Below are 23458 nucleotides of genomic sequence, written 5' to 3' on the forward strand. Positions count from 1 at the left end.
ATTGATCCATCAGCTGGATCAGATCCACCATGAAGGCCGTTCATCCCGAACAGGAAACACTTCTCCTCTTGGGTTTTCAGCCTTTTCCTGTCCTCTAAAAGCTCTTCTGTTTTAAATGTCTCTGCTTTGATGAGAGACGAGCAGCGTCTCAAACGTCCTCTAAAGCTCCGTCCTCTGATATTTACCTGGAGCCTCGGCGGCTAATTGCAGCTCTGAGACTCTGGAGACGAGTCGGCCGTCGTGATCCCCGAACCTGGAGACCAGAACCAGGAGCGTTTTTCTCCAAATTGTACTTCAACATTAATCTCCACATTTAGACTTTTTTCTCGACATTTCAACTTTTTTCTCAACATTTTTACTTTTTTCCTCGACATTTTGACTTTTTTCTCGAAATTTCAAACTTTTTCTCGAACCTGGAGCGTTAGATTGATCCCCCCTTAACCTCCCTGGAGACCCGAACCAGAAGCGTTAGCGGCTGCCGCTAGCTTCTGACTTCGGGCAGGCGGGGGAGAGATTTGTCCGTCAAGACTCCTCTCCCTGGCCCTGCCCCTTCTCAAGCTTTCCCCGACCCTGAACCTAACCTAATCTGGTCATCCCGCTGCTGCTTCCACCTGCCTGCTGCCCCCACCCCCGGTCATCCCGTTGCTGCTTCCACCTGCCTGCTGTGCTGCTGACGTCCCCGACCCACCAGTCTGGCCTTCAGCAGGAGGGTCCCCCCTTATGATCCAGGTCCTGGTCTAGGTTTCTACCCCCTTATGATCCAGGTCCTGGTCCAGGTTTCTTCCTCCTAAAGGGGAGTTTTTCTTGCAACTGTTTGGCTTAAGATTTTTCTCCCACTAGGGGAGTTTTTACCTGCCATTGTTTATGTAATAATTGCTCGGGGGTTTATGTTCATGTTCTGGGTCTCTGGAAAGCGTCTAGAGACAACTGTTTTATTAGACGCTATATAAATAAAATTGAATTGAATTGACTAGCGTCTGCTCCGACAGGAGCGTTAGCGGCCGCCGCTAGCTCCTGACTAGCATCAGAACCCGGAGCGTTAGCGTTAGCCGCTAGCTCCTGACTAGCCTCTGCTCTACAGGGTCAGCTTCGATGAGGGCGGGACCTGGACCCAGCACAGCTTCTCCTCCGTCCCTCTGTTCGTGGACGGGGTCCTGGTGGACGCCGGCGCCGACAACCAGATCATGACGTAAGTCCAGAACTTTTCTTATGGAAATAAAACCAGGGGCCTCATCTATAAAGCTTGCTTGCGCAGAAAAAGCGCCTGAAAGTTGCGGAAGCCACCTTCTACGCAAAGTCTCGGATCTAAAAAGAAAAAACTAACCGAAAAATCTGCGTATCTTTACGGCAACCCTGACCCTCCCGTAAGAATTTACTTAAGACACAGGGAACTGGTGACGCAGGCTGTGAGGTGGTGAAATGAAGCCAGATTCATATCATACTCTTAATAATGTCATCACATATCACAACATATATCAGACTTATAATAAAATAGTGCTGATAACGGAGCAGGCGGCGGGGGGGGGGGGGGGTGACTGCCGCTCCGAGCCCACTACTCCACGCCGAAGAGGAAAAAAGAAAGTGTTCTGATTAAAATAAGGAAAGTTGGACTATATAACAATTGCGTTCATAAGGATAAAGTTTTTAAAAAATAAAAATTATAGAAATAGTCTCTTCTCCTCGTGTGTGTCTGCCTGTCATGCACGGGTACGTGCGCTCATGTTGTTACAGCCGGAATTATGGTTCTGCGTCACACCAACGCAGAGCCTACGCCGTAGGGTCCGGCGTAGGTTGCGCGTCGCCGCGTACCCTACGCCGTAGGCTCTGCGTTGGTATAACGCGGAACCATAAATCAGCCTAGAGCAGCTCTGAGGGGAGACGGGAGGGAGGAGGGGGAGCGGGGGCAGCCGGGCCGCCGTCCCGAGTGTCTTGATGATTTGCTGATCCTACCGTTAGTTTTTAAACTGTAAAAAGTGGGGGGGACAAATACATAATTCTGAAAAGACGGGGGGCATGTCCCCCCTGTTGCGCCGGGGAACTCACGGCGTTTAGCGCAGCAACGGCGTGCTGCCACTCACTCTCTTTATTTTATTGTATACTATTTATATACTTATCTAACTTTTACTGTGACCACCAAATAATGTGGTTTTCCTGCCCTCCACATCATCTGTAACATCTAGGTCTCCGTGAAAGTCAGTGTCACGGTGGCTGCTACTTCTCATTCATTCTGACGCCAAACTATGGATCTGCGCCAAACAGGCTGCAGAAAGCCACTGCGCATGCTCAGCAGGCTCATCCATATGCATTTCTGGGCGTGTAAAGGGGCGGATTCAGCTACGCAACCTTCCAGCTGGACTGCGTGGAAGTCTGCGTGCACATGGTTTTATTGATCCGGATTTTTTTTTGCGCACGGCATTTTCGGCTTTTGAGAGTACGTGCACTTTTAGTATGAATTCTACGCACTCCATTTTAAATGAGGCCCCAGATCATGACGTAAGTCCAGAACTTTTCTTATGGAAATAAAACCAGATCATGACGTAAGTCCAGAACTTTATCATGGAAATAAAACCAGATCATGACGTAAGTCCAGAACTTTATGGAAATAAAACCAGATCATGACGTAAGTCCAGAACTTTCATTATGGAAATAAAACCAGATCATGACGTAAGTCCAGAACCTTCATAACGGAAATAAAACCAGATCATGACGTAAGTCCAGAACTTTATGGAAATAAAACCAGATCATGACGTAAGTCCAGAACTTTATGGAAATAAAACCAGATCATGACGTAAGTCCAGAACTTTTATTATGGAAATAAAACCAGATCATGACGTAAGTCCAGAACTTTATGGAAATAAAACCAGATCATGACGTAAGTCCAGAACTTTATTATGGAAATAAAACCAGATCATGACGTAAGTCCAGAACTTTATGGAAATAAAACCAGATCATGACGTAAGTCCAGAACTTTTATTATGGAAATAAAACCAGATCATGACGTAAGTCCAGAACTTTATGGAAATAAAACCAGATCATGACGTAAGTCCAGAACTTTATGGAAATAAAACCAGATCATGACGTAAGTCCAGAACTTTATTATGGAAATAAAACCAGATCATGACGTAAGTCCAGAACTTTTATTATGGAAATAAAACCAGATCATGACGTAAGTCCAGAACTTTATGGAAATAAAACCAGATCATGACGTAAGTCCAGAACTTTATGGAAATAAAACCAGATCATGACGTAAGTCCAGAACTTTATGGAAATAAAACCAGATCATGACGTAAGTCCAGAACTTTTATTATGGAAATAGAACCAGATCATGACGTAAGTCCAGAACTTTTATTATGGAAATAAAACCAGATCATGACGTAAGTCCAGAACTTTATTATGGAAATAAAACCAGATCATGACGTAAGTCCAGAACTTTTATTATGGAAATAAAACCAGATCATGACGTAAGTCCAGAACTTTATGGAAATAAAACCAGATCATGACGTAAGTCCAGAACTTTTATTATGGAAATAGAACCAGATCATGACGTAAGTCCAGAACTTTTATTATGGAAATAAAACCAGATCATGACGTAAGTCCAGAACTTTATTATGGAAATAAAACCAGATCATGACGTAAGTCCAGAACTTTTATTATGGAAATAAAACCAGATCATGACGTAAGTCCAGAACTTTATGGAAATAAAACCAGATCATGACGTAAGTCCAGAACTTTTATTATGGAAATAAAACCAGATCATGACGTAAGTCCAGAACTTTTATTATGGAAATAAAACCAGATCATGACGTAAGTCCAGAACTTTATGGAAATAAAACCAGATCATGACGTAAGTCCAGAACTTTATGGAAATAAAACCAGATCATGACGTAAGTCCAGAACTTTATGGAAATAGAACCAGATCATGACGTAAGTCCAGAACTTTATGGAAATAAAACCAGATCATGACGTAAGTCCAGAACTTTATTATGGAAATAAAACCAGATCATGACGTAAGTCCAGAACTTTATTATGGAAATAAAACCAGATCATGACGTAAGTCCAGAACTTTATGGAAATAAAACCAGATCATGACGTAAGTCCAGAACTTTATTATGGAAATAAAACCAGATCATGACGTAAGTCCAGAACTTTATTATGGAAATAAAACCAGATCATGACGTAAGTCCAGAACTTTATTATGGAAATAAAACCAGATCATGACGTAAGTCCAGAACTTTATGGAAATAAAACCAGATCATGACGTAAGTCCAGAACTTTATGGAAATAAAACCAGATCATGACGTAAGTCCAGAACTTTATTATGGAAATAAAACCAGATCATGACGTAAGTCCAGAACTTTATGGAAATAAAACCAGATCATGACGTAAGTCCAGAACTTTATGGAAATAAAACCAGATCATGACGTAAGTCCAGAACTTTATGGAAATAAAACCAGATCATGACGTAAGTCCAGAACTTTATGGAAATAAAACCAGATCATGACGTAAGTCCAGAACTTTATGGAAATAAAACCAGATCATGACGTAAGTCCAGAACTTTATGGAAATAAAACCAGATCATGACGTAAGTCCAGAACTTTATGGAAATAAAACCAGATCATGACGTAAGTCCAGAACCTTCATTATGGAAATAAAACCAGATCATGACGTAAGTCCAGAACTTTATGGAAATAAAACCAGATCATGACGTAAGTCCAGAACTTTTATTATGGAAATAAAACCAGATCATGACGTAAGTCCAGAACTTTATTATGGAAATAAAACCAGATCATGACGTAAGTCCAGAACCTTCATTTTGGAAATAAACTTCAGCCTGAAGACAAAATACACAAATATATAGAATACTTCCAAAAAGCAGCAGAACTGACCAGGTTCAGGAAGGAGCTGCTCATCACCGTCCTTGATGAGTTTTTTAGGCCCAGCTGTTAATTACTCAGTAATTAGTTTAATGGGAGGAAACATCTGCAACGTGCAGGACAGCAGCCTGGAGCCCAAAAAATCTATGTATAAAACTCCAAATATGGAATATGGATGTATGGAATAAACAGATATAGATTTGAAATTATGTAGAACTTTAACTTTATTTAAAACAACATTGAAAAGAAGGATGATTTCCTTATATTAAATTAATGCGTGGCTTGATGTTGATTTGGGTATTTATTTAATTGGTGATTTGCTTTGATGAGGGAAACATGTAGACTGCACCTTTATTTTAAAAATCTTTTTTATTTCTTGAGGAATGTTTGTTATCCCCATGGAGGCAATTTGTTTTACTGGCAGTCTTTCCCTTACTTTTTGCTTTTATTTCATTAATTTAATTAATCTTTTTGAGGGTAGGCAAATAATAAGCTTTGCTTCAGCTACACCTTTTTCGGTCTAGATGTTATTTGTTTATTTGTATATTGGAAACTTTTTTGTAATGTTTTCTTTGAACAGTGTATTCGTTTTCTTGTTTTCAGTTTTATTCTTGGTTTTTTATTTATTTTTTTTGTGTCATGACCGAAAATAAACTAAAACTAAATATAACTTTAGTTTCCTACTTGAAGTGTGGAATTATATAGGCCAATAACAACCAAATAAACCTTGCTTTAGAATTGTTATTACATAATGCACCATGTTATTACATGTTCTAGAGAATAAAAAAGTTGCAAGTACATTTTATAATAATCTTCTCAAAATGAAATAACAAAATGTATTACCAAATGGGGCAGTGTATTACAAAATGCGGCTTTATTACAAAATTAAATTAAAAAGCTTTGGATGTTTAATACAAAATTGTTGGTCGAGTTTACTGAAGAAAATCAGTGTCTTATTATAATTATCCTCCTTCAACTTTATCACCTATGGTTCTAGGTGTTTTTTTATTTTGCTTGTATGTTTAGAATACTTTGTATATAGATTATATATACATTATGTGTACTCTTTGTTCATTCTCTAGTGGATACATATACTTTCTGTGGATATCATGGGGAATGGTGGAGGAAATCAGCATGTTGTGTATCACTGGATCTTAACGTTGATGGTTTGCAGAGACACTGGGGTTTCTGGGTAATAGGGGGACGGGTTGGGGTCGTCATGATTTCTTTATCTTTTGTTTTGTTTTTGCTGTTTATTTAGTTTTTTGTCTGTTTTATCATTGTTGCTGTAGTTTTTTGGTTTTCTTTTTGTTTTGTTTTATTTTTCATTTTTCTTTTTATTTTATGTTTTAGCATCGGAAGAGGATAGAATCTCTGACCGTACTGCTTCCATTCTCTGTGCATCCTTTTGTCTCTGCAGATTCTTCGGTCACTTCAGCCACCGGTCCGAGTGGCAGCTCATCAAGATCGACTACCGCTCCGTCTTCAGCAGGAAGTGCACGGAGGAGGATTACCAGACGTGGCACCTGCACAACCAGGTGAGCCCGGGGAACCCGGGGAACCCGGGGACCCTGTTGAGACGCATTTTGTAATACTTAAACTTAAACTTTATTTTTTATTTATATTGCACTTTTCATACAGGTAGAGTGCAACACAAAGTGCTTCACATTAATAAGTAAAATGAAACAATCTCCCATTCCCCCATACCCTTATTCATACGACACACACACACGCACGCACGCACGCACGCACGCACGCACGCACGCACGCACGCACGCACGCACGCACGCACACACAGCATATCATACAGATTATTACAAAATGCAACTTTTTTATTCTCTAGAAAATGTAATAACATGGTGCATTATGTAATAACAATTGTAAAGCGTAGTTTATTTGTTTGTTATTGGCCGATATAATTCCAAACTTCAAATAGGAAACTAAAGTTATATTTGGAATTTAAACATAGATTTATTGGGCTACCAAGCTCTAAGGGAAATTGTATAAAAAACAACAAAAGTCACTCTTGTATAAATTAATTGTTAAACAAACAACATTAATAGGTATTATTACATAATGCACCATGTTATTACATTTCCTAGAAAATAAAAAAGTTGCAAGTGCATTTTATAATAATCATCTCAAAATGCAATAACTTATTACATAATGTGGCAAAATGTATTACAAAATGGGGCAGTTTATTACAGAATGAAATGACAAAGTTATTACATTTTGGACGTTTATTACAAAATGCGGCTCAGCAGACCCCCAGGACCGGGTGAGAGTCTGCTAACGCTAACACCCCTGGTGTTTCCGCCCCGACAGGGCGAGCCGTGCGTCATGGGCCAGAAACAGATCTACATGAAGCGCCGGCCTGGGAACTATTGCATGCTGGGAAAGGACTACTCCAGGATCCTGTCGGCCGAGTCGTGCATCTGCCGAGCTCACGACTTCCAATGGTAAGACAAGCTAAGACCTCGATCCTTTAGCATCCCAGAGGGGATTAAAAGCTTTTGTCCATACCTATAACCATGCCAAGTATCAAAAACCTCTCAACAAGTGCACGATTTTCATGAATTCCCTCCCAGTTATTTAGGAGTTTTCCCTCTGCTAGGATTTGAACTATTTTATGATTGACAGCTGCCAAGTCCTCTGCTTAAAAGAGCATGAGAGCCAGTGGTGGCTGGTGCTAAACATTTTTGGGGAGGTGCAGTTTACCCAGGGTTACATGGGGGTGTAACGGTGGTGCTGGTACCCTGGAATACATGGGGGTGTAACGGTGGTACCCTGGAATACATGGAGGTGTAACGGTGGTGCTGGTACCCTGGAATACATGGAGGTGTAACGGTGGTGCTGGTACCCTGGAATACATGGGGGTGTAACGGTGGTACCCTGGAATACATGGAGGTGTAACGGTGGTGCTGGTACCCTGGAATACATGGGGGTGTAACGGTGGTACCCTGGAATACATGGGGGTGTAACGGTGGTGCTGGTACCCTGGAATACATGGAGGTGTAATGGTGGTATCCTGGAATACATGGGGGTGTAACGGTGGTACCCTGGAATACATGGGGGTGTAACGGTGGTGCCCTGGAATACATGGAGGTGTAACGGTGGTACCCTGGAATACATGGAGGTGTAACGGTGGTACCCTGGAATACATGGGGGTGTAACGGTGGTGCCCTGGAATACATGGAGGTGTAACGGTGGTACCCTGGAATACATGGGGGTGTAAATGTGGTACCCTGGAATACATGGAGGTGTAACGGTGGTACCCTGGAATACATGGAGGTGTAACGGTGGTACCCTGGAATACATGGAGGTGTAACGGTGGTACCCTGGAATACATGGGGGTGTAACGGTGGTGCTGGTACCCTGGAATACATGGAGGTGTAACGGTGGTACCCTGGAATACATGGGGGTGTAACGGTGGTGCTGGTACCCTGGAATACATGGAGGTGTAACGGTGGTACCCTGGAATACATGGGGGTGTAACGGTGGTACCCTGGAATACATGGGGGTGTAACGGTGGTACCCTGGAATACATGGGGGTGTAACGGTGGTACCCTGGAATACATGGGGGTGTAACGGTGGTACCCTGGAATACATGGAGGTGTAACGGTGGTACCCTGGAATACATGGGGGTGTAACGGTGGTACCCTGGAATACATGGAGGTGTAACGGTGGTACCCTGGAATACATGGGGATGTAACGGTGGTACCCTGGAATACATGGGGGTGTAACGGTGGTACCCTGGAATACATGGAGGTGTAACGGTGGTACCCTGGAATACATGGAGGTGTAACGGTGGTACCCTGGAATACATGGGGATGTAACGGTGGTACCCTGGAATACATGGGGGTGTAACGGTGGTACCCTGGAATACATGGAGGTGTAACGGTGGTACCCTGGAATACATGGGGATGTAACGGTGGTACCCTGGAATACATGGAGGTGTAACGGTGGTACCCTGGAATACATGGGGGTGTAACGGTGGTACCCTGGAATACATGGAGGTGTAACGGTGGTACCCTGGAATACATTGGGGAGTAACGGTGGTACCCTGGAATACATGGAGGTGTAACGGTGGTACCCTGGAATACATGGAGGTGTAACGGTGGTACCCTGGAATACATGGGGGTGTAACGGTGGTACCCTGGAATACATGGGGGTGTAACGGTGGTGCTGGTACCCTGGAATACATGGAGGTGTAACGGTGGTACCCTGGAATACATGGAGGTGTAACGGTGGTACCCTGGAATACATGGGGGTGTAACAGTGGTACCCTGGAATACATGGGGGTGTAACGGTGGTACCCTGGAATACATGGGGGTGTAACGGTGGTGCTGGTACCCTGGAATACATGGGGGTGTAACGGTGGTACCCTGGAATACATGGGGGTGTAATGGTGGTACCCAGGAATACATGGAGGTGTAACGGTGGTACCCTGGAATACATGGAGGTGTAACGGTGGTACCCTGGAATACATGGAGGTGTAACGGTGGTACCCTGGAATACATGGAGGTGTAACGGTGGTATCCTGGAATACATGGAGGTGTAACGGTGGTACCCTGGAATACATGGGGGTGTAACGGTGGTACCCTGGAATACATGGGGGTGTAACGGTGGTGCTGGTACCCTGGAATACATGGGGGTGTAACGGTGGTACCCTGGAATACATGGGGGTGTAACGGTGGTACCCTGGAATACATGGGGATGTAACGGTGGTACCCTGGAATACATGGGGGTGTAACGGTGGTACCCTGGAATACATGGAGGTGTAACGGTGGTGCTGGTACCCTGGAATACATGGGGGTGTAACGGTGGTACCCTGGAATACATGGAGGTGTAACGGTGGTACCCTGGAATACATGGAGGTGTAACGGTGGTACCCTGGAATACATTGGGGAGTAACGGTGGTACCCTGGAATACATGGAGGTGTAACGGTGGTGCTGGTACCCTGGAATACATGGAGGTGTAACGGTGGTGCTGGTACCCTGGAATACATGGGGGTGTAACGGTGGTACCCTGGAATACATGGGGGTGTAACGGTGGTACCCTGGAATACATGGGGGTGTAACGGTGGTGCTGGTACCCTGGAATACATGGAGGTGTAACGGTGGTGCTGGTACCCTGGAATACATGGGGGTGTAACGGTGGTACCCTGGAATACATGGGGGTGTAACGGTGGTACCCTGGAATACATGGGGGTGTAACGGTGGTACCCTGGAATACATGGGGGTGTAACGGTGGTGCTGGTACCCTGGAATACATGGAGGTGTAACGGTGGTACCCTGGAATACATGGGGGTGTAACGGTGGTGCTGGTACCCTGGAATACATGGAGGTGTAACGGTGGTACCCTGGAATACATGGGGGTGTAACGGTGGTGCTGGTACCCTGGAATACATGGAGGTGTAACGGTGGTACCCTGGAATACATGGGGGTGTAACGGTGGTACCCTGGAATACATGGGGGTGTAACGGTGGTACCCTGGAATACATGGGGGTGTAACGGTGGTACCCTCGAATACATGGGGATGTAACGGTGGTACCCTGGAATACATGGGGGTGTAACGGTGGTACCCTGGAATACATGGGGGTGTAACGGTGGTGCTGGTACCCAGGAATACATGGAGGTGTAACGGTGGTGCTGGTACCCTGGAATACATGGGGGTGTAACGGTGGTACCCTGGAATACATGGGGGTGTACCCATGGGGGTGTAACGGTGGTGCTGGTACCCTGGAATACATGGGGGTGTAACGGTGGTACCCTGGAATACATGGGGATGTAACGGTGGTACCCTGGAATACATGGAGGTGTAACGGTGGTACCCTGGAATACATGGGGGTGTAACGGTGGTACCCTGGAATACATGGAGGTGTAACGGTGGTACCCTGGAATACATGGGGGTGTAACGGTGGTACCCTGGAATACATGGGGATGTAACGGTGGTACCCTGGAATACATGGAGGTGTAACGGTGGTACCCTGGAATACATGGGGGTGTAACGGTGGTACCCTGGAATACATGGAGGTGTAACGGTGGTACCCTGGAATACATTGGGGAGTAACGGTGGTACCCTGGAATACATGGGGGTGTAACGGTGGTACCCTGGAATACATGGAGCTGTAACGGTGGTACCCTGGAATACATGGGGGTGTAACGGTGGTACCCTGGAATACATGGGGGTGTAACGGTGGTGCTGGTACCCTGGAATACATGGGGGTGTAACAGTGGTACCGGTACCCTGGAATACATGGAGGTGTAACGGTGGTACCCTGGAATACATGGGGGTGTAACGGTGGTGCTGATACCCTGGAATACATGGGGGTGTAACGGTGGTACCCTGGAATACATGGAGGTGTAACGGTGGTACCCTGGAATACATGGAGGTGTAACGGTGGTACCCTGGAATACATGGAGGTGTAACGGTGGTACCCTGGAATACATGGGGGTGTAACAGTGGTGCTGGTACCCTGGAATACATGGGGGTGTAACGGTGGTACCCTGGAATACATGGGGGTGTAACGGTGGTACCCTGGAATACATGGAGGTGTAACGGTGGTACCCTGGAATACATGGAGGTGTAACGGTGGTACCCTGGAATACATGGAGGTGTAACGGTGGTACCCTGGAATACATGGAGGTGTAACGGTGGTACCCTGGAATACATGGGGGTGTAACAGTGGTGCTGGTACCCTGGAATACATGGGGGTGTAACGGTGGTACCCTGGAATACATGGGGGTGTAACGGTGGTACCCTGGAATACATGGAGGTGTAACGGTGGTGCTGGTACCCTGGAATACATGGGGGTGTAACGGTGGTACCCTGGAATACATGGGGGTGTAATGGTGGTACCCTGGAATACATGGGGGTGTAACGGTGGTACCCTGGAATACATGGGGGTGTAACGGTGGTACCCTGGAATACATGGGGGTGTAACAGTGGTACCCTGGAATACATGGGGGTGTAACGGTGGTGCTTTATTTATTTATTTACCAGCCAAGCCTGCAGTTTTACAGGTCCGTAGACCTGCTGATGATCATGTGAGGTTATGTAACTGTAATTAGATTCCCCATCATTATTAGATATTGATCTGCGGCCGGCGTTGACAGGCAGGCGCGGTGTGTGTCCCTTCGAGAGTGTGTGTCGCGTCGAGAGTGTGTGTCGCGTCGAGAGTGTGTGTCGTGTCGAGAGTGTGTGTCGTGTCGAGAGTGTGTGTTGTGTCGAGAGTGTGTGTCGTGTCGAGAGTGTGTGTCGTGTCGAGAGTGTGTGTCGTGTCGAGAGTCTGTGTCGCGCCGAGAGTGTGTGTCGTGTCGAGAGTGTGTGTCGCGTCGAGAGTGTGTGTGTCTCCAAACAACAACCTGGAGACGAGGTTTTCATACTGGAAACAAGGACGACGACGGCCCAGAAAAAGCTGATTTACACGTTACAGAGCCCAGCAAGCATGTGTCTCTTCTAATGACGGCCGTGACATTGATTTATCAGTTAATTACCGAGCCAAAACAAATCAGTAAAACCAACAGGGCGGCGGCTGACGAGTCCACTTTGATTCTGTGATTGCTCCGGTGGTAACGGGTCGTTAACGAGCTGTCAAGGCAGCGAGCGACGATGAATAGATAAAAGGCTCCAATCCAGGCCATTTCAGGTCTAAAGTATTTAATTTAAGAGTAGGCTACGCTTCAGCAAACAGTTCAGTAAACATTTGATCAGAATGTGTTGCTGCGTGTTCAAGAGTACGACCAATGCAGATCGTATTTGTATCTCAGAGTAGCAAAAGTATGAAACGGTTTTGTCAGGAGACGCGACCTTCACTTCCCTTCAGATACAGGAATACGCTGACGACGCCCTGCTCTGTTCGGGTCAAAAACAGTATTACAAAAGTAATCTGTAAGAATTCGTACGGTGAATTAAACCAATTTGACAATTCTATGCCACCATGCCTGCATTCAGGGCTTAAAAGTGAATATCAGTAAACGTACAGTGCCTTGCGAAAGTATTTGGCCCCCTTGAACTTTGTGACCTTTTGCCACATTTCAGGCTTCATACATAAAGATATAAAACTGCAATTTTTTGTGAAGAATCAACAACAAGTGGGACACAATCATGAAGTGGAACAAAATGTATTGGAAATTTCAAACTTTTTTAACAAATAAAAAACTGAAAAAGTGGGTGTGCAAAATTATTCAGCCCCTTTACTTTCGGTGCAGCAAACTGTCCAGAAGTTCAGTGAGGATCTCTGAATGATCCAGTGTTGACCTAAACGACTAATGATGATAAATGGAATCCACCAGTGTGTAAACACGTCTCCGTATAGATGCACCTGCACTGTGATCGTCTCAGAGCTACGTTTAAAGCGCAGAGCATCATGAAGAACAAGGAACACACCAGGCAGGTCCCAGATACTGTTGTGGAGAAGTTTAAAGCTGGATTTGGATACAAAAAGATTTCCCAAGCTTTTAAACATCCCAAGGAGCACTGTGCAAGCGATAATATTGAAATGGAAGGAGTATCAGACCACTGCAAATCTACCAAGACCTGGCTGTCCCTCTACACTTTCAGCTCATACAAGGAGAAGACTGATCAGAGATGCAGCCAAGAGGCCCATCATCACTCTGGATGAAGTGCAGAGGTCAGAGGTCATGATCACTCTGGATGAACCGCAGAGGTCAGGGGTCAGAGGTCATGATCACTCTGGATGAACTGCAGAGCTCTACAGCTGAGGTGGGAGACTCTGTCCATACGACAACAATCAGTAGTATACTGCACAATTCTGGCCTTTATGGAAGAGTGGCAAGAACAAAGCCATTTCTTAGATATCCATACAAAGTGTCGTTTAAAGTTTGCCACAAGCCACCTGGGAGACACAGCAAACATGTGGAAGAAGGTGCTCTGGTCAGATCAGACCAAAATCAAACTTTTTGGCAACAATGCAAGACGTTATGTTTGTTGTAAAAGCAACACAGCTCATCCCCCTCAACACACCATCCCCACTGTCAAACATGGAGGTGGCAGCATCATGGTTTGGGCTTTTCTTCAGCAGGGACAGGGAAGATGGTTAAATTTGATGGGGAGATGGATGGAGCCAAATACAGGACCATTCTGGAGGAAAACCTGATGGAGTCTGCAAAAGACCTGAGACTGGGACGGAGATTTGTCTTCCAATAAGACAATGATCCAAAACATAAAGCAAAATCTACAATGGAATGGTTCACAAAAAACATATCCAGGGGTTAGAATGGCCAAGTCAAAGTCCAGACCTGAATCCAATGGAGAATTTGTGGAAAGAACTGAAAACTGCTGTTCACAAACGCTCTCACCTCACTGAGCTCCAGCTGTTTTGCAAGGAGGAATGGGCAAAGATTTCAGTCTCTCGATGTGCAAAACTGATAGAGAAAAACCCCAAGGGACTTACAGCTGTAATTGCAGCAAAAGGTGGCGCTACAAAGTAATAACTTAAGGGGGTGAATAATTTTGCACGCCCAATTTTTCAGTTTTTTATTTGTTAAAAAAGTTTGAAATATCCGATAAATTTCGTTCCACTTCATGATTGTTTCCCACTTGTTGTTGATTCTTCACAAAAAATTACAGTTTTATATCTTTATGTTTGAAGCCTGAAATGTGGCAAAAGGTCACAAAGTTTAAGGGAGCCAAATACTTTCGCAAGGCGCTGTATTTACTGAAACCATAAGTCATTGATAATTTGATGTGCAACAATAATTGCTTGTCTATGACATTTGCTGATAGGTGATGATGGTCAAAACCGTCGTTCATGTGAGGTTGTGTAACTGTAATTAATTAATTATCAGGTCATTCTATCCATAAACCATCAGATGGGAGGAATATTTCAGCCTGATGGAAGTGGAAGTTCAATCTCAGGAGCTGGAGATCATTTATTCAGACGGATGGAATCGTGGAGCCGTTTTCCACCGGGTTGGGAATTTTCCTGGTGGCTGATGGGAAGTTTCCTGGTGGCTGATGGGAAATTTCCTGGTGGCTGATGGGAAATTTCCTGGTGGCTGATGGGAAGTTTCCTGGTGGCTGATGGGAAGTTTCCTGGTGGCTGATGGGAAGTTTCCTGGTGGCTGATGGGAATTTTCCTGGTGGCTGATGGGAAATTTCCTGGTGGCTGATGGGAAATTTCCTGGTGGCTGATGGGAAGTTTCCTGGTGGCTGATGGGAAGTTTCCTGGTGGCTGATGGGAAGTTTCCTGGTGGCTGATGGGAAGTTTCCTGGTGGCTGATGGGACGAGAGACACTTCAATTTTGAGATTAATGTTGAAGTACAATTTGGAAAAAAAAATTGAAATGTTGAGAAAAAAGTCAAAATTCTGTGAATAAAGTTGAAATGTTGAGGAAAAAAGGTGAAATTTCGACTTTATTCACAAAATTTCGACTTTATTCTTGAAATTGTATTTCAACATTAATCTCAACATTTCAACTTTTTTCTCGAAGTGCATAACGAAAAAAAAAAAATTCCTCCTCTAAAATATTATTTGTATTTTTCTCCCACCTGGCCCTAATACTCTTCCGTAGTTAAACGCCTACTTTATGTTTAGTTTTCCGCTGCAGCAAAACTGAACTGCTTCACTAAAACTTAGGACCAATAAGCCAATTATTGTTGGATGGTTACATTTTTACAGATACAGAACGAATGAAAATAACAAACTCCAGCGTCGTTACACTCCAGCAATTAGCCCCCCCCCCAGTCCTGTCCTTGAACACACGGCTCAGATAAGTGCTGGCTGCCGTTACCAGATAAAACAATACATCCGTAAAGGATTTGCATACAAATTGAAAGTGTTTCCAGGCCGACGTGGTTTTGGACGGGAGTTATGAACGTGGAGTCGCGGGCGGCGGACGGAGATATTAAACGCTGTAAAACAACACGGACTTATCAGATTATTGGAAACATGAAGAAAATTAATGAACGTCTGGAACCGAACGTGCAAATGGAAAAAACCCTGGACGGCTTTTATCGCAGAGAGAGACTGTGGTGATGGTGACGGCTGGTGACGAGCTCTGGACGACTGTTTCTGGACGGCTGTTTCTGGACGGCTGTTTCTGGATGACTGTTTCTGGACGGCTGTTTCTGGATGACTGTTTCTGGACGGCTGTTTCTGGATGACTGTTTCTGGAAGGCTGTTTCTGGATGACTGTTTCTGGACGGCTGTTTCTGGATGACTGTTTCTGGACGACTGTTTCTGACTGTCTGTTTCTGGCTGGCTGTTTCTGGACGGCTGTTTCTGGACAACTGTTTCTGACTGTCTGTTTCTGGCTGGCTGTTTCTGGACGGCTGTTTCTGGACGGCTGTTTCTGGACGACTGTTTCTGGACGGCTGTTTCTGGCTGTCTGTTTCTGGACGACTGTTTCTGGCTGGCTGTTTCTGGACGGCTGTTTCTGGATGACTGTTTCTGGACGGCTGTTTCTGGATGACTGTTTCTGGACGGCTGTTTCTGGACGACTGTTTCTGGACGACTGTTTCTGGACGACTGTTTCTGGATAGCTGTTTCTGGATGAATGTTTCTGGACGGCTGTTTCTGGACGACTGTTTCTGGACGACTGTTTCTGGATAGCTGTTTCTGGACGACTGTTTCTGGATAGCTGTTTCTGGACGACTGTTTCTGGATAGCTGTTTCTGGATGACTGTTTCTGGCTGGCTGTTTCTGGACGGCTGTTTCTGGATAGCTGTTTCTGGATAGCTGTTTCTGGATGACTGTTTCTGGCTGGCTGTTTCTGGACGGCTGTTTCTGGATGGCTGTTTCTGGACGGCTGTTTCTGGACGGCTGTTTCTGGACGGCTGTTTCTGGACGGCTGTTTCTGGATAGCTGTTTCTGGACGGCTGTTTCTGGACGGCTGTTTCTGGACGGCTGTTTCTGGACGGCTGTTTCTGGACAGCTGTTTCTGGATAGCTGTTTCTGGATAGCTGTTTCTGGATGGCTGTTTCTGGCTGGCTGTTTCTGGACGGCTGTTTCTGGATGGCTGTTTCTGGATAGCTGTTTCTGGACGGCTGTTTCTGGATGGCTGTTTCTTGACGGCTGTTTCTGGACGGCTGTTTCTGGACGGCTGTTTCCGGCTGGCTGTTTCTGGACGGATGTTTCTGGATGACTGTTTCTGGCTGGCTGTTTCATCTGTTTCTGGACGGCTGTTTCTGGAAGGCTGTTTCTGGATGACTGTTTCTGGATAGCTGTTTCTGGATGACTGTTTCTGGACGGCTGTTTCTGGATGAATGTTTCTGGACGACTGTTTCTGGATAGCTGTTTCTGGATGACTGTTTCTGGATAGCTGTTTCTGGATGACTGTTTCTGGATGGATGTTTCTGGATGACTGTTTCTGGATGGATGTTTCTGGATAGCTGTTTCTGGATGACTGTTTCTGGATAGCTGTTTCTGGATGACTGTTTCTGGATGGATGTTTCTGGATGACTGTTTCTGGATGGATGTTTCTGGATAGCTGTTTCTGGATGACTGTTTCTGGATAGCTGTTTCTGGATGACTGTTTCTGGATAGCTGTTTCTGGATGACTGTTTCTGGATGGCTGTTTCTGGATGACTGTTTCTGGATGACTGTTTATGGACGGCTGTTTCTGGACGACTGTTTCTGGACGACTGTTTCTGGATGGCTGTTTCTGGATGACTGTTTCTGGATGGCTGTTTCTGGACGGCTGTCTCTGGACGGCTGTTTCTGGACGGCTGTTTCTGGATGACTGTTTCTGGATAGCTGTTTCTGGATGACGGTTTTTGGACGGCTGTTTCTGGACGGCTGTCTCTGGACGGCTGTTTCTGGACGGCTGTTTCTGGATGAATGTTTCTGGATGACTGTTTCTGGATGACTGTTTCTGGATGACTGTTTCTGGATGAATGTTTCTGGATGACTGTTTCTGGATGACTGTTTCTGGCTGGCTGTTTCTGGACGGCTGTTTCTGGCTGGCTGTTTCTGGATAGCTGTTTCTGGATGACTGTTTCTGGATAGCTGTTTCTGGATAGCTGTTTCTGGATGACTGTTTCTGGACGGCTGTTTCTGGATAGCTGTTTCTGGATGACTGTTTCTGGCTGGCTGTTTCTGGACAACTGTTTCTGGCTGGCTGTTTCTGGATGACTGTTTCTGGATGAATGTTTCTGGATAGCTGTTTCTGGATAGCTGTTTCTGGATAGCTGTTTCTGGATAGCTGTTTCTGGACGGCTGTTTCTGGACGGCTGTCTCTGGATAGCTGTTTCTGGACGGCTGTTTCTGGATGACTGTTTCTGGACGGCTGTTTCTGAATGACTGTTTCTGGCTGGCTGTTTCATCTCTTTCTGGATAGCTGTTTCTGGACGGCTGTTTCTGGATGACTGTTTCTGGACGGCTGTTTCTGAATGACTGTTTCTGGCTGGCTGTTTCATCTGTTTCTGGATAGCTGTTTCTGGACGACTGTTTCTGGATGGCTGTTTCTGGATGACTGTTTCTGGATGGCTGTTTCTGGACGGCTGTTTCTGGATGGCTGTTTCTGGATGGCTGTTTCTGGACGGCTGTCTCTGGACGGCTGTTTCTGGACGGCTGTTTCTGGATGACGGTTTTTGGACGGCTGTTTCTGGACGGCTGTCTCTGGACGGCTGTTTCTGGACGGCTGTTTCTGGATGACGGTTTTTGGACGGCTGTTTCTGGACGGCTGTCTCTGGACGGCTGTTTCTGGACGGCTGTTTCTGGATGAATGTTTCTGGATGACTGTTTCTGGATGACTGTTTCTGGATGAATGTTTCTGGATGACTGTTTCTGGATGACTGTTTCTGGCTGGCTGTTTCTGGACGGCTGTTTCTGGATAGCTGTTTCTGGATGACTGTTTCTGGATGACTGTTTCTGGATGAATGTTGCTGGATGACTGTTTCTGGGTGACTGTTTCTGGCTGGCTGTTTCTGGCTTGCTGTTTCTGGATAGCTGTTTCTGGATGACTGTTTCTGGATAGCTGTTTCTGGATAGCTGTTTCTGGATGACTGTTTCTGGACGGCTGTTTCTGGATAGCTGTTTCTGGATGACTGTTTCTGGACGACTGTTTCTGGATGGCTGTTTCTGGACGACTGTTTCTGGATAGCTGTTTCTGGACGGCTGTTTCTGGACGACTGTTTCTGGACGACTGTTTCTGGATGACTGTTTCTGGACGGCTGTTTCTGGACGGCTGTTTCTGGACGGCTGTTTTTGGATGACTGTTTCTGGATAGCTGTTTCTGGACGGCTGTTTCTGGACGGCTGTTTCTGGACGGCTGTTTCTGGGCGGCTGTTTCTGGACGGCTGTTTCTGGATGGCTGTTTCTGGATGACTGTTTCTGGACGGCAGTTTCTGGACGGCTATTTCTGGACGGCTGTTTCTGGATGACTGTTTCTGGATAGCTGTTTCTGGATGACTGTTTCTGGACGGCTGTTTCTGGATGACTGTTTCTGGATAGCTGTTTCTGGACGACTGTTTCTGGATAGCTGTTTCTGGATGACTGTTTCTGGATGACTGTTTTTGGACGGCTGTTTCTGGATGACTGTTTCTGGATAGCTGTTTCTGGATGACTGTTTTTGGACGGCTGTTTCTGGATGACTGTTTCTGGATGGCTTTTTCTGGACGGCTGTTTCTTGACGGCTGTTTCTGGACGGCTGTTTCATCTGTTTCTGGATGACTGTTTTTGGACGGCTGTTTCTGGACGGCTGTTTCTTGACGGCTGTTTCTGGACGGCTGTTTCATCTGTTTCTGGATGACTGTTTCTGGACAGATGTTTCTAAAACAGCCGTTACACCTCCATGTATTCCAGGGTACCAGCACCACCGTTACACCCCCATGTCATGGTTTACAGTTTAAGAAAATGCAAATATCCTTTCTCAAAAAATTTGAATATTCTGTGAATCTTAATCTTAAACTGTAAACCATGATCAGCAATATTAAAATAATAAAGGCTTGCAATATTTTTGTTGATTTGTAATGAATCCAGAATGTATGACATTTTTGTTTTTGTAATTGCATTACAGAAAATCACAATATTCTAATTTTATATATATATATATATATATATATATATATATATATATATATATATATATATATATATATATATATATATATATATATATATAAAATCAGGTTGTGTTTGCAGACACACACTCACACCACCTCACACCGCGGACGGCTGTCAACACCAGCCCCAGATCAATATCTAATAAGGACAGCTCCCAGACGGGTCCCGATAAGACGGCCTCTCCCCCCGACACATGCTGATATTGATCCCGGGCTCTCTTTCTTGTCTGACAGCGACTACGGATATGAACGCCGCAGCGACGGGAACTGCCGGCCGGCGTTCTGGTTCAACCCGTGGTCGGCGTCGCGGAGCTGCAGCCAGGGCCACAACTACCTGAACAGCACCGGGTAAGGACTGGACCGGGAACCCGGGGACCCCCGGAGACCCGTCTGGAGTCTCCGCTCCACCTACTCTGGTCATATTTATATCTGTTACACTGAAACAAATACATCTAAGCGTATGTACATATAACATATTTAAATCTGTGATATTAACAATTAAAAATTAGGTTTGTTGCTTTACATCAGGGTGTCGGCAACCCGCGGCTCTAGAGCCACTAGGGCTCTTTAGCACCGCCCTAGTGGCTCTAGAGCCACTAGTGGCTCTAGAGCCCTAGTGGCTCCTGGAGCTTTTTCAAAAATGTTTGACCTTTTTTTTCTTCTTTTTTTTCCTTTTTTTCCTTATTTTCTCCTTTTTTCTTCCTTCCTTTTGCCTTTTTAATCTCGACATTTCGACTTTTTTCTCGAAATTTTTACTTTTTACTCGACATTTCGACTTTTTTCTCGACTTTTTTCTCGACATTCTACTTCAACATTAATCTCGACATTTCGACTTTTTTCTCAAAGTGCATATTCAAAAAAAAAAATCTTCCCCCTGTTATAACTAATATAGAAACATGCAGCATGTGTTTCCTTCATTCTAAGGCTTATACAAGACTTTTCATTTTTTCCAGACACATTTGTTTTTTGTGTTTTTGGTCCAATATGGCTCTAAAACATTTTGGGTTGCCGACCCCTGCTTTACATGAATACATCTAGTTTTGAACTTAATCTGCATTTGTTCAAAAAACAAGACATTGTGCATTTTTTTCTTAACATTATTTAGCAGTAGGCTATTTATGTAATCCCAGGAAATATTTTCATTTACACACAAACAACAAGCAATGATCTTGTTCCATTTACTTTTCCTTTAACAATTTTAATCTATTGGGCAGATTGACCAACGTTTAGAAACATGCTTTATTTCTTTAAGTAGAAACCACAGTAAAAAATATCTTGCTTGATCTACTTTTAAAAAATTAAGGCGACTTTTTTGCATATGATTTTTATGTAGATCAAGAAAGACTAGTCTTTGTATAAACTACCTAATTTTTACTATGTACAAAATTAATTTGCAAGTAAAGTCAACTTAATTTTTGCAAATAAAGTCAACTTATTTTTAATTTTTTTTTTCCTTTTTTTTCTTTATTTTTTTTCCTCTTTTTTAATTTTTTTCTATTTTTTTTTTTTTATTTTTTTTTTAAAGTCAACTTAATTTTGATAAAAAAAAGTAATCCTAACACAATTAAGTTGACTGTACTTGCAAAATGTATTATTCACATACATGAAATTAAGTAGTTTATACAAAGACTAGTCTTTCTTGATCTACATAATAATCTCATGCAAAAAGTTGACTTATTGTTTTTAAGTAGATCAAGCACAATATTTGTATCAGTGTATCTTTACTTTAACACCACATTTATTTACATCCTCCTCCTAGTTCCTGAGATAAACTCATTATAAACTAGAAATGTGATGTTGGAGAGTTAAAATCCATCTCATTAAGGCTGTTAATGCCCCGTCTCGGAGTCTCTCTCAGACAATTAGATCCCGGCCACGGATTTAAAAAGAGTCGGAGACGGGAAGTGGGAGATAATTGTGCAGGTTCATCGAGTTGTTGGGTTTACAGATTAACGGAGGAGAGATTTTAAAGACAAAAGTTAACGAGGACAAACTTTCACACTCGCAGCTCTATTTTCGTCCTCGGGCTTGAAGTTTTATTTTGAATGTGCCAGATTTTGTTTGTGTAACTTCCTCCCGTTCTACTTTTCGATATCTGCCCAAACACACGAACATTTCTGGACTGGTTTAAGTCCTCGCCCCCCATAGTAGGTCCTGGTGTTCCTCAGGGCTCTGGACTTAGACCACTATAGGAGGTCCTGGTGTTCCTCAGGGCTCTGGACTGAGACCACTATAGGAGGTCCTGGTGTTCCCCAGGGCTCTGGACTTAGACCACTACAGGAGGTCCTGGTGTTCCTCAGGGCTCTGGACTTAGACCACTACAGGAGGTCCTGGTATTCCTCAGGGCTCTGGTCTTAGACCACTACAGGAGGTCCTGGTGTTCCTCAGGGCTCTGGACTTAGACCACTATAGGAGATCCTGGTGTTCCTCAGGGCTCTGGATTTAGACCACTACAGGAGGTCCTGGTGTTCCTCAGGGCTCTGGACTTAGACCACTACAGGAGGTCCTGGTGTTCCTCAGGGCTCTGGACTTAGACCACTATAGGAGGTCCTGGTGTTCCTCAGGGCTCTGGACTTAGACCACTACAGGAGGTCCTGGTGTTCCTCAGGGCTCTGGACTTAGACCACTACAGGAGGTCCTGGTGTTCCTCAGGGCTCTGGACTTAGACCACTACAGGAGGTCCTGGTGTTCCTCAGGGCTCTGGACTGAGACCACTACAGGAGGTCCTGGTGTTCCTCAGGGCTCTGGTCTTAGACCACTACAGGAGGTGCTGGTGTTCCTCAGGGCTCTGGTCTTAGACCACTATAGGAGGTGCTGGTGTTCCTCAGGGCTCTGGTCTTAGACCACTACAGGAGGTCCTGGTGTTCCTCAGGGCTCTGGACTTAGACCACTACAGGAGGTCCTGGTGTTCCTCAGGGCTCTGGACTTAGACCACTACAGGAGGTGCTGGTGTTCCTCAGGGCTCTGGACTTAGACCACTATAGGAGGTCCTGGTGTTCCCCAGGGCTCTGGACTTAGACCACTACAGGAGGTCCTGGTGTTCCTCAGGGCTCTGGACTTAGACCACTATAGGAGGTCCTGGTGTTCCTCAGGGCTCTGGACTTAGACCACTACAGGAGGTCCTGGTGTTCCCCAGGGCTCTGGACTTGGACCACTACAGATGATATAAAACCCCCTCTGTGTCCTCAGGTACCGTAAGGTGGTGCTAAACAACTGCACCAGGGGCGTGAAGGACATGTACGAGGCCCGGAGGCAGCAGTGCCCCCACCGGCCCCCCAAGGGGCTGCTGCTGAGCACCGGGGACGGACGACTGACCGCCAACGTGGGAACCAACGTCACCTTCCTGGTGCAGCTGGACCAGGTGAGAACCGCCGCCATCGCTGGGGTTTAGCTAACGCTGGACCAGGTGAGAACCGCCCCCATCACTAGGTTTAGCTAACGCTGGACCAGGTGAGAACCGCCGCCATCGCTGGGGTTTAGCTAACGCTGGACCAGGTGAGAGCCGCCGCCATCGCTGGGGTTTAGCTAACGCTGCAGTCGCAGCTTCTGACCA

The 23458-nt window shown here is 45.1% G+C and overlaps 1 protein-coding gene across 1 annotated transcript in view; it reads left to right on the plus strand.

Moving 5' to 3' along the window:
* Window positions 1-23458, plus strand: part of LOC133451750 (VPS10 domain-containing receptor SorCS3-like) — a 252459-nt gene that overhangs the window by 190275 nt on the left and 38726 nt on the right. The window contains exons 14-18 of the mRNA XM_061730891.1: window positions 1082-1189; window positions 6295-6412; window positions 7200-7333; window positions 20140-20253; window positions 23095-23266. Coding sequence (XP_061586875.1) covers window positions 1082-1189; window positions 6295-6412; window positions 7200-7333; window positions 20140-20253; window positions 23095-23266 — 646 coding nt within the window. The remainder of the gene's footprint in view (window positions 1-1081; window positions 1190-6294; window positions 6413-7199; window positions 7334-20139; window positions 20254-23094; window positions 23267-23458) is intronic.

Source organism: Cololabis saira, chromosome 10 (genome assembly GCF_033807715.1).
Source record: "Cololabis saira isolate AMF1-May2022 chromosome 10, fColSai1.1, whole genome shotgun sequence".
In the NCBI taxonomy this organism is placed as follows: Eukaryota; Metazoa; Chordata; class Actinopteri; order Beloniformes; family Belonidae; genus Cololabis; species Cololabis saira.